Genomic DNA, 12,500 nt, shown 5'->3' on the forward strand with positions numbered 1-12,500 from the left:
TACGAGGGACGGAAGTTTTCCAATGTAACGTATGCATAAAAAAAGAGACAAGTTTGGAAAGGTGATAAAAAATAAACCATGACTGATAATTGAGTTCTGTAAATTACATGTGGAAAGGGACTTTATCAGTTTCCGATATGATCCGATATGAATTCAGGTAACAATTAGACCCCAAATTATCTTTTATCTTACCTTGAGCAATTATCTTGACAGATTATCTCAAACTCGCAGAAACACTAAAAGAATCCCAAGAAACGATTTGACTGCACACGAAAGCCAGACAAACATTTCAGATGAATGGAAATGACGTCTGAACGTTACTCTCGAGACCTTTCCCTACCAGGATAATGCCAACGGCTGACAATTGGAAACTGAAAGCTCCTAATTGCCATTTGGAAATGATTTTCGCAAGAACAACTCTAAGAATGAAGTAAAGTCTATAAAGAAATACTTTAGCTGCATCGAAATATGGGCGATAAAAAGAAAAATGTTTTCGCCTTGCTCATTCAGAAGATGCTTCTTCACCTGCCATACCAGGCATTTCTCTACAAAATACGCTTCTTCTCGTGAACAGATGAACAGGAAACACCCGACTCGTGCGAGAACCGGCGACAAAACAGTCCACAGGGACCATGGACACTAATGTGTTTACGTTTAGCATAATTGGAATTACCTCGCATCGTGGCACAGTTTAGTGAAATTGAAAACAAAAACCACAAAACAAAAAAAGGCCGACAAGAGGCCTCCGTTCAAACCGTTCGTGCAACACCCATAACTGAACCAAACCCGGCACCCCGTTCCTCGATGCACTTCCGGTATTTCGACCTTCGCAATCCACCGAAAGCATCCATGGAACTTGTGACCATCTTGTGATGAGCCGTGAGCGAGCCGTTTGATCGAACTGTACCGAGTGCCGAGTGCTTGGAATTCAAACTGAAAACCGTCGCGTCTAGAGCCGCAACCGCAACCGCACGCACCGGAACCATGCTGAAGGATCTTATGGCGAGCGAAGCGATGGCACCGGAGAAATGTGCTGGCTGTGGTAGCCCCATCCGAGACCGGTATGTGACCCCTCGGACGCATTATTCGCAAACCGTAAATGACCTCTTCTCCCTCTGACCCTCCAGATACTACCTCCTCGTGGCGGACCGAGCGTGGCACAACCAGTGCCTCCGATGTTGCAAATGTCTGCACAACCTGGAAGCGGAGCTGAGCTGCTACTCGCGTGAGGGCAACATCTACTGCAAGGACGACTATTACCGGTAAGTGGATGTGCCGAAGAGAAGAGCGGAGGAGAGGAGAGGAGAGGAGAGTTTCCAATTTCCGGTGGCGGGTCTCATTAAAGGCGGCGAAGGTCATAAGGCGGTATGCAGGTCGGTATGGAGCCACTGTCTGCCAGACAAATATCGTCCTGGGAGTCGCTATTAATGGACACACTCATTTACTGGTCAACCATTTGTGCTGCACGCAGCCAACGCAATTATGAGTAATTACGATGGAAGGCAAATGTCCGCTTTAACGGCCAATCGGGTTACTTCGATGAAATATTTAAATGTAACGAACGGTTGAGAATGCTTTCTGGGAACATTCATCCCCGTCACCGAGGTAGTATAATGAATGGTAACAATGAGAAGGAAAACACTAAAGCTATAAAGTGGTTGCTGGTCGAGCATAAATGTTTAATGCTGATCCATTCATTCATTTTCCACCATTTATCGGGGAGCACTCATCTGCACGTCATCAAAATGAAGATGTCCCAAGAGAGCAGAACAGAGAGGGAGAGGTTACTAAAAATAAACAATCCAACCGCCTTTGACCAACTCCTACCTCGCGGTACCTCAAGCGTCATTCCATTCAATTCCAGGATTTTGCTTGCCAAGCATAATGGCTTCGGTAACACAACACGACCACCGTACACCCAATGACTCATAATCATAAAGATCCAATGACATCTCATAAATTTATTCCAAATGCAAATCACTCGCCTTACCGCCCGGATTCCAGTACTCAGCATCATGCTCTGAAACGCAAATACAATCTCCAAAATTCACGAGCAGCAAAAACCGGGGGCCCGCGGAGAAAAGCAAATAGAAATCATCCGTGGAGCATTGTGTGGTATCAGTCGTTTGCTACTGACTCTTCCATTCAATCAACCCAGTCCTAAGAGGGCAGGAAGACCACAGATAGACAGAGAGAGAGAGAGAGCGAGGAGGGTATCTTTGTTATGTGCATTTCTTATTTGTTGCGCTGCTTGTCGCGACAGGACATACCCTGGGACCATTCTTTCCTTTCCAGTTTTCCAGGTGTATTCTGACCTGTGAACATGTTCAAGTGCTTCTTTTTCAACCCGAGAGGAGAGAGGGAGAGATCTTCTTTTCATTGATTTTTCGGTTTGCTCGCTTCCCCAAGAAGCTTCCGCGCACCAACCGTTGTCAGAACCGGATTGATTGAATTCTGCTGAAGGCTACCAGAGAACCAGAGAGAGAGAGAGAGAGAGAGAGGAGAGGAGTCAAGCCTTTCAGCAACACAGAAGTGGATACTTGATAAAAGAGAATCATGGCAGGTCACCGGGAATGGTGGTTCGGTTCCGTTCGCTTCGAGCTCGAGATGAAGCAGAATCGAGAATTCAACGAGAAAGATAGAACGGAACGGAAGCGGATTCAGGAAGTACAGTGATCATTTGCAAACTTCAACGCTTCATTTTACGCGAGAGTCGAGACCACCAGACACCACGACGATATTCCTAGGAACGACCGAGCGCATTCAAATCCAACCCCATGGAGACGCCTGGTAACCACCCCAAAGGCGGGGGTGTGGCCCACACAGGAAGGTGGCAACAATTTGCATGACCATTCGTCGGTCTCGTCCCTTGGAGGGACCGTCACGGAGTGAAAAGCGAACGAGCGAGGCGTAGGCGTCGGTGTTGGTAACGATTTGCACCGGAAGCCACGGCCATAGGATAGGGGATGATTGCAGCCACCCCATTCCCCTTTATCGAATCATTCATCGCAACTGCTGTCCTCTGGTGTGCAGCTCTGTGTGTCCATCGTGCCTTCTGTGAAGACACGGGCTTGCATGCTGTCAGCATTGGCCAACGGAGCTACGGAGTCCAGGGACCGCAGGGACCTTCTAAGATGTGTGACCCAGATATGAGGGTGGTACGTGACAAATAAGAGGAAAAAAAAGACTCGAAAGGAAGAGACCGAGAGACCCAGGAGAGAGAGAGAGAGAGCGTGGTGGTTGCGCACACACCAATTGCAAACCGACACGGATGCTGTGCCACCGTTCCGTTCCGTTCCGTTCCGTTCCGTTTGGGTTTCATCAGATTTCTGCTACGCTTCTGAGGTTCGCTCAAGTTTGAGTTGCGAGTATCCATGCGAGAACAGAGAATAACAGACGGCAGAGTGGTGAGAGATGAGCCACCGGTGATATCGGGACCGTGGCCAACTGGTTGCATATTAATCCCCGGTACGATTCCCGGAACAAGTGAACCAACTGTCCGGCCGATGGTGAATGTTGCCACCCAGGCTGTCCAGGCAGGGGCCGGGACCACCGGCCGGGACTTTGACGTACCGTGCGATGCACGTGCTTTGCCGGTGCCTCCGTTCCCGGTTGAGATTTCCATAAAATTGTCATCGCTCCGTGGCTATGACGTGACCACCGTCGTCACCGTCGTGCTCGGCATCCGGACACTCGGCGGGTGAATGGCGAAACATGGCCATTTAAATCATGCGACGAATAGTTGCCGTTACTCACGCAATCCTCACGCTATTCGCCCGCCTGGTAGAATGCACGTGGAACGTAGCGACAACTTGTTGCGAGTGTCGAGTGCGTCGTTGTCCGAGGCGGGAGCTGGAACGCAACGCACGACCTTCTTCATCTTATGCTGTACGCGTTTCGCTTGTAGGGATGGGGTTTTTCTTTGGATAAACTTTTTTGTGACAAAATGTTGGATATGATTCTCTGTTTCATTAGTTGAAGTTTTCGTTTCTAAACTGTTCACAAAACCAGCATTGGGTAGCAATTAAGCAAGCAAGAGCTTAGCACTGAACATAGCAATCATATTCCTTGATAAATAAGGCAATTGAAATATTTATAGATATTTAAAGCAATTTTAAACACTCTAGTTGCGGTCAAACAAAACCTACTAGAGAATCTAATAAAAGAAACGGGTGTTACATAAGCTATTTGGCTCTTAAGTCTGTTGATGGTTCCAGGTGATCTTACTTCCAATTAATTAACAATAGATTCTCTTCGATTATATTCGATTATGTATGATTTTGAAAAATATTGAAAAGAGTCTACTCCCAAGTTCTTCGTTTTCATTTCATTACCATTGCTATGCGCCCGTATCTCAAATACATATTGTTGCATTATTCGTCGAATCCATGTCAAAATTCAGCCTTCAAATGTGTTTAACTATAGTCAATTTAATATTTCTTGAAGATAAGGTTAATGTTTGAAATTCAAATAGGCAAATGGGTGGTGAATTCAAATAGGCAAATGGGGTTTTTGAAACCATGCTTGGGTTCTGGAGTGTGGGTTCTAAACCGGGCGAAAGAATGACTGGACGAATTTGCGGAGGAGGACAGAAGAAGAATAAAGGAGGGAGTCTTGGAACGGTATCGGAAACCGACGCACGAGTGCTAATTAATTTCGGCAGAATCGGATTTACGCCGATTTTGAACAGTTAAGTTACGTGGAAAATCCCCCACAAGGACATTGCACTTAATCTTTAACTGACAATCCTGACCATGCTGGTAATCAATTCAACGGCCTTCGGTCCTACATGTTACACCAACATTATGTCTTTCAACAATTCTTAGTACCATCATCCCGATTTAATATTTTATTTAAAGCAATACTTTTTTATTTATTTGTCTTCATAAGACATTAGAAGAACTATCAAAGCAAATCAATTTAGTCAAATATAGTTCTGGCTAAAGTTATGTCAAATCTATGGTCTAACAGGCCATCATTCGACTTGTTGGTTTCATTGACATTATTGGCTAAAAACGAACTACGAATTTTTGCCTCAAAATAGCAAGAAGGAACATGAATTTTGAAATTTGAAAGCAAATCCGTACTGCTAGTGAATTGTCTGCATGAACTGCAGGTAGTGCAGCAGTCAAAAGATACTGTAGTATTCCAGAAGCAGTCTAGCAGCAATTGTGTAATATAGGGTGTTTACCGTGTACAGATCTTTGATATTGTAGATGAATCTTTTACCAATTTCTAGGATACAACTCGCCTTGGCATGTTACTGCAAATCGCCCATCTCGAATATAAAGCCAATTGCTTTCACGCACCCAAAGCCATCTTTCCCATTGGGCACAAAGGGCACATGCCCAGGGCCCCGCGCTGGTGGAGACCCCTAAACCGCTGCGTGTTTGGATTCGGTTTGAGTATAATTCAAAGGCAACAAAATCAAAGTAGATTCCCTGATTTTGCCCAACGCATTTTTTGAGCCAACTTTCGTGAACTAATTGGCCTAACACTGAAGAAATTCAGTCGAGCTCAAGTAAACGCAATCCAAATGTCTTATTAAAGGGGGGACTTTGGTATTTAATTTTTTTTATGAAACATATTTTTAACATTTTTCTCTGAAAGCTAATCCTTGCAAGAGTATTATGAAAATTTTTTGAGCCAATCGAAGCAAAACAGACAAAGTTATACATTTTTGAATATCAACGTTTCATACAAGACTCCATGCAGCTCGCTACTTTGAAGAGCGTTTCCCAAAACCAACGTTTTCAAAGTCGGTGCCCATCATACCGTAAAAACTAATCTGCACACTCTTTGACAGGTAGTCTCGATGAGTTTTCATAAAAATTGTTAGTACTTTTTTTAAAATAATTATGTAAGACTCGTTTTTTGGCAAAATCGCAAAAATTATCACTTTATAAACTTCAAAAATCTGTCAAATATTGAAAAATAGGATATTCAACAAAAACTCGACGGGGCTACCTAGATAAACTTATAATCTAAATGATTATTGATTTCTATTTTTCTGATGACCCATTACGTACACGAAGGCACTGTTTTTGGTGCGAATCAAAAGACTTGGCCATTAAGACTTAAGCGACGAACCTGGTTTGATCAATGTGATCACTTTTCCAACTTCAAAAATCTGGCAAAAATCGAAAAATAGGAAATTCAAACAAAAGTCAACGGGGCTACCAGGATAAACTTATAATCGATCAAAAGAATATCGAAGTATATTTTTCTGATAATGCATCACGCAGCTTGGATATGCACCAAAAATTACCTTTTCGCAGACGCACCTTCATAAATGTGATTCCGTGGATGAAGTTTTTAATAAATGTTTCCCAAAAAGAACTACATATTCTTCAAATGTTGTAGTTTAATATGCCATACACTTGAAAAAGTAAAGGGGAAGGATACGTCACAAAAAATCTTCAAAAATGAGCCTTTTTTAAGGCAGAAATTACCGAAGCCCCCTAAAACATTAATTAATATAAATATCGGATATTTAGTTCTATTCAGTTACAAAATTTCGTTGATGCTAAGATCTATAACCAACTACAATCAAAAGAATCCTGTAAAAATGTATTGCTTGAGTTATTTGCTAATCAGAAACCAAAGAAATTTTGAAAGGAAGAAGCTGGACAATGGTGCAAGTTACTATCGTAGATGGTAAAGGGGTTTTAGTGTGTGAAAATCTTGAACTACATCAAAAGAACGCGCTACAAATGACAAAAACTAAAGGGGCCCCGGTAATACAATGTGCCCACGGCCCCCCAGAGGCTAGAGACGGCCCTGCACGCACCTGAAATCAGCATTCTCGTATATTACAGTATTTAAGTGTATAAGATGTTTACAGGCATAAAATACACTATAGAAGAAGTTTAGATTCAACAAACAATTCTCACAGCATCGATAGAATTTGGCAATTTCACTCTCAAAAACATTCATCGAAACATACACATTTCCTTAACTTGTGTCAAAAGTTATTGAATTCGGTTGAGTAAAAAGACTCCTCTTATATGCTACTTGTGTTTACCCTTATTCGAAGTAGTTCCTTCGAAGACAATGTCCATGTAACAAAACATCGAATTGAACAGAAGGTCGCGGACATTCTGCTTCTTATTCGGCTGCAACGCGATCGAATCCGATAAATGCGGCCAAGAAGCAGCAGACAGAATGACAACACCCCATGGTCATGGAAACCGTTTCCACAATTCCCCCTCACGTCGATCGCACATTTTTGGAGATTCAAGATGGTTTGCAGCTTCTTCTGCAACTTTTGCACATTCTGCAACCATGTCTTGTGGGGGCTCGTAACGGTTTACTCGAAGTCCTCGATGCCCCCCCCTCCCCTTTCTTCTGTTGGAATAAATTTTTGAAACAAATAAAATAAAATCGCCAGGAAAGGCATACCATGCTCCCTCGAAAACAAACCTGTCGTTACGGTTCCCCCGACCGATAATGGGTGAAGGATACATAAACATAAAAAGAGAGATGGCGAGCCAGGATGCTGGGGACTTGCTCGTTGGGCCTTGAAAAACATTTTCAAAACTAACGCCCTATACAAGAGGGAGCGGGGGGGAAGCACAGAGTGAGGGAGAGAGTGTGACCGGCCGTGGAACATAAACGAACCTGGCCCTGAAAACGACCAACCGACAGCTTTATGGATTCCAAGAAGTTTTCACCAAACTCCGTTCGGACCGTTCTGCGAACGAGCGAACCAACGAACGGCAGGCATCGAAGGACCCATCGAATGTCTTGGCTTGCTACTCCTTGGGGCTTTTTGGCAGCGCGACGAAAGCATTCAAGATGTTTGCTGTCATCGCGACATTGTGCGGTAGTGGATTGCAATCGCGACAAAACGTTTTCATTGCCATCCACCCGCCAGTCCAACGTCTACCGAGCACCGGGGTTGGTTTCTGTTCAATGTCCCCGCCGACCGACCGGTGATCGGAAGTGATTGCAGCACAAGCAGCTGCACCAAACGACGACGACGCCGAAGACGTTGGACTTTTTGTCTTCATTTCCTCGCTCGTCGCTCGGTGCGACAAAATGGCGCATTGATCGTCCACTCGATCCCCAATACCCCGAATACCGAGGAAAGTCGATAGAAGAGCTGCAGCTCATTGCATTTTCGAGGAACGTACGGTGATCGTCTCTCGCCGGGACCGAAACACGGATGCACCCGTTCGATTCCGTTCGAACTCGCCCTCGGTAGGCATTGTGCCCAAAAAGGGAATCTCTCGCATTGCGGTAAAAGCCCGTTACAGGCGCTCCACTGGGGACCATTGTTTGCAAAGCGGCCTGCAGGCCTGCAGTAGCTTGAACTACTTGTGTCTCGGTGGCGAACGGTCAAGAATGTTCCGTGGCAGCACCAGCAGCCGCCCTTGCGGACAATGCCAAAGACGTCGACCGAGAGGAGATACGAGGATAAAGATGCGAAAAGTGTCGTTAGGGCTGGTGATACAATGGGGAAATTTTTCGAAGAAATCGCCACAAAAACAAGACGCACGATGCTGATAGGACGAGACTGCTCTGCCCATCATGTGTGTATTGGAGGAGCTGGAGCCCGGGGGGGGGGGGGGGGGGGATATATCAGCTGGAAAACGGGTTAGCGTGTCCGTCCGTCCGTCGGATGGTTGACTTCTTCGCTTCTGCACATGAATCGCCAATGAATCGCATGCGCATGATTTATCGTGAATTTTGCTTCACTTGATTCAACCTTTTTTTTTGTTTGCTCTCTCGTGGCCCGTAATGGCTTCCATTCCATTCTATTTATTGTGACTTTTGTGCCCAATACCTCAAGGGCATCAGCGAAAAAAAACCGCGATGGGGGGGGGGGGGGGGGGGGGGTAACGAGGAGCCAGTCCATTCTGCAGAAACGACGCATCTCACGCGCTCGTCGTGGTTCGTGCATGGCGCACAGGTCACGTTTATGTGTTTGCGATGTCCCCAAAACAGGACTGTAACAGGACACATGAATCATTCGTCATGGATGTGGTTTGGTTGAAACAGAAATGGGGATCTCTGCGGACGAGATGCAATGCTGGCTTCCGGGACAGAAGCGGGCCCAGGGGTTTGAGTCACTCTGTTCAGTTGCGTCCGTTGATGCCACCGTTTGCCGGGTCGTGGTCATACATTTTTCAACACTTTCAAACTGAGCCATGTCCTTTTTTGGAGATGACACTGGCCAACCTAGCGAAACCGGTACGGGAGTTAACGGTTAAATTATTTTGGGAACCAGTACTGTGCAGAAAAAAAAAGTGATGGCAGAAACCAGGACAGGTTCGTGATGATTCAACGGTTTCTCGAGAAGTCATGTTCCGGGGTTTTTTTTTCTTCTGCGGAATAACGTGCCAGGGAAAAAGGCATGAAAATGCTTTGGAACTAGTGGGAATAGGAAGCACACGCTACAAGTTAAAGCAGCTGAGTTGCTTTTGGGAGCGTACACTACATTTTTTGTATGCTTTACATGCATAAAAGCATCAAGTAGCATAAGGTTTTCATCAGGCATTACAAATATAGTTGACTTTTATTGCTTCCAAAGATAGAAACAGCAATAGTTCGTTCTCAACATCAAAACATTTGCCATCAAAATGGTAATGCTAAAGTACAATTTATGTTGTTAGTTACCAGAGAGATGTAAACCTTTTCAATCAAGAGGGTATAATACAGTTAATTGATGAAGATGATTTTGATGTTCAATGCACTTCTATTTTAACGATTGTTAACAAACTGAGAAAGAGAACTTCATTTTATTCTCCTTTTTTGGACATTTTTGTAAATTTGACAGGTTTCCTGTAGAGTGACTTACTTTCAAACGTGATTTCTATCGCTAAATGGAATTAACACTAGAACTACCAGACGGGACATTTTGACCCGTCGAGCGCTTCAATTCGGCATTACTGCTAAAAATATTCTTTAGTTTCCAGAGATGATTTTATGACTTTATGGCTCTACATAGAGAATACTTCTTATAAACCGGGAAGAGAATACTCTTTATGTAGCGGTTAACGATGGATTTTCTAAATAAAAAGCATCTACTCCGTGTCCAATATATTCTCATACAAAAAGTGTTAAAAGTATTGGACGATTTTGGTATGTTCACAGCACCTAAATCAAATATCAATATTTGCTTGTCGAATTGTAGAGTTTACTTAACATTTTGACAATTGGATTGGTCTGTTTTCTGTTCGTGATCAGATATTAGTAACGATGAAACCATACATACACCTGTACACATATTTTGGGCCCCGGAAACATTAAGGATACAACAGATAACCAAAGGAACATCCTTAGGTTTTCAAAATGCGGCTAGTGTGATAGTTTAGGGGGTTATTTGCAAGCGCGGCAAGTTATCTTTGATTGAAAAGGGTAAAAATATAAATCAATGTTTTATAAGACAGTTGTTTTAGAGAGAGTGGTAAAACTTAACTTGGAAAGATTACACATGGACGACAATTATGTGTTCCAACAAGATGGAGCGCCATCGGAGGAGCGATTTAGGTTCAAAACTGTTGTAGGGATTTAAATTTAATCAGATTTTTATCGCCGAATTAATCGCCTCCCAGTTCACGAGATTTTGGACTGTTTTGTTTGGTCAAAAAAAATGAGCTGAAATGCCTATGCAAGTCGTCCATGCCACGTGCGTTGGACTTAAGAGGCGATTGAAGCTTGTAAAAACAGTTGGGAATAATGCAGAACTATATTTTGTAAATAATAACTATAAGATTCCTTAAAAAAACACTCTGATTAAAGAAAAAGGTCCGCTATTTATGAAAATAGAAATTATTGAAGGTGTATGAAAAAATATACAGGACACGGTGTATATAAGGTTCATGTTACACAAAGGATTTAACGTTAGTTGGCCCCAATTTGTTACGTAGCTGCCAATATAATTTACAAAGCACGTTGAAAGCATACAGGATCAAAGCAGAAGGTTGAGCATTGATGCTAAAATTTAAACAAAAAAATAAACAGGAAATAAAAATATTGCTAACACGACAGAAGCAATAGGAAGGAACACGAGTAAATGCTTTATGTGCCTCATTATAAATTGAGGTAACATCTACCAAAACGAAAGTTATTAAGCTCTTCGACAGTATTTTATGCATTTCAAACGTGAAAAAAGAATACTAAATCATAGTCTGATATCAGTATTAAATTATGTTTCTATTCATTATGAAAGTTTTACGCCACCGGTATGTCGTGCTGCTGATTGTAGAACACAAACTTTTTCTTAATTAAACTTATGGGTTCAATTTGGTTCAACAAAAAATCGTCAAATTTGTATTAAAGAAATTGTCGAACTTTGGCCGCACTTGAAGACAAAGTGATAACTTTCAAAACTAGATACTAGAACTAGTTTAATCAGTTCCATTGTTAATCCTTTTAATTAACTTATCCATAACTGTATGAAAGAAACAGGACAAGAGTTTCGTTCCATAAGCCGCGATGATTGGTTTTGTCTCATTAGTTTTTCCAACACTTGCGAACCAAATATTACTCTCTTTAATTCTCTAAAAGTCACCATTAAACTATCAAATACAACTGAACACTGAATATTCCTAACTTCCTGTGCCTGTTGCCACATTTGCCAACATTGCAGCCACTTCTCAGCGCGCCGGTGCGCCCGATGTCGGAACGGTATCAGCGCCTCGGATCTGGTGATGCGTGCGAAGGACCTCATATTCCACGTGAACTGCTTCTCCTGCCTCGTCTGCGGTCAACTGCTGCGTGGTGGCGATACGGCCGGCATTCGCGATGGTCGCGTCTTCTGCGGCGAACACTACGAATCCGATGTCCTAAGGTAAGCTCCCTAACACCGCAACACCGTGGACAATCCAGTTGTTGATCGCCAAACTAAAACTAACCAAACAATTATGCCTGCCTGTCTGTCTGTATGTGTGTCTGACTGTTTGTCCTTCCTCGTGTATGTGTTGGTTGGCATAAAAATCACTTTCTTTATCCCCGCGACTCACGACCGCATCACGTCCTGGGCATCTTGACGCTCTTCCTTTAATATGATCATCCCCTTTCTCTCTCTCTCTCTTTTTCTCGCTTTTTGCTCTTCTTCTTCCTCTCTATTGGTATGTGACGTACACACATACACGAACCACACACGCTCCCCCCTTCCTTGTCCATCCTTTAACTCAACAACAATCCTTACGAACTTCGCGCGCCGATGATCATTGATAACACATCCTGCTCCTTTCCTTGAATGTTCTTGAATACCCTGATCCCCCCCACATTCCCCACCATCACCACCACCACCAAACCAGTGAACCAGAAACCATTTCACCGCAGTTTTTCCCCGTAACGACCACATCGGCGGTCGGTCCAACTGGTCACACCCTGGGACACGCGGTGCAACCGTCACAGAAAGGACGGCCGAGGAAGCGCAAGCTTGGCACACCTCAACCACCACCGGCCGGTTTGCTGGTCGGCGATACCAACCAGTGTCCTGGCCAACAGCAGCACCACGAACAGCACCAGCATCCTCCCACATCGGC

The 12,500-nt window shown here is 43.7% G+C and overlaps 1 protein-coding gene across 1 annotated transcript in view; it reads left to right on the top strand.

Moving 5' to 3' along the window:
- Positions 1–762: 762 nt before the first annotated feature.
- Positions 763–12,500, top strand: part of LOC126581624 (LIM/homeobox protein Lhx9-like) — a 19,113-nt gene continuing 7,375 nt past the window's right edge. Inside the window, exons 1-4 of the mRNA XM_050245418.1 lie at positions 763–1,061; positions 1,128–1,262; positions 11,597–11,797; positions 12,270–12,500. The exon at positions 12,270–12,500 is cut by the window's right edge and continues 119 nt beyond it. Of these exons, the coding sequence (XP_050101375.1) occupies positions 985–1,061; positions 1,128–1,262; positions 11,597–11,797; positions 12,270–12,500 (644 nt within the window). The 5' untranslated portion in view covers positions 763–984. The remainder of the gene's footprint in view (positions 1,062–1,127; positions 1,263–11,596; positions 11,798–12,269) is intronic.

Source organism: Anopheles aquasalis, chromosome 2 (assembly GCF_943734665.1).
Source record: "Anopheles aquasalis chromosome 2, idAnoAquaMG_Q_19, whole genome shotgun sequence".
Lineage (NCBI taxonomy): Eukaryota > Metazoa > Arthropoda > Insecta > Diptera > Culicidae > Anopheles > Anopheles aquasalis.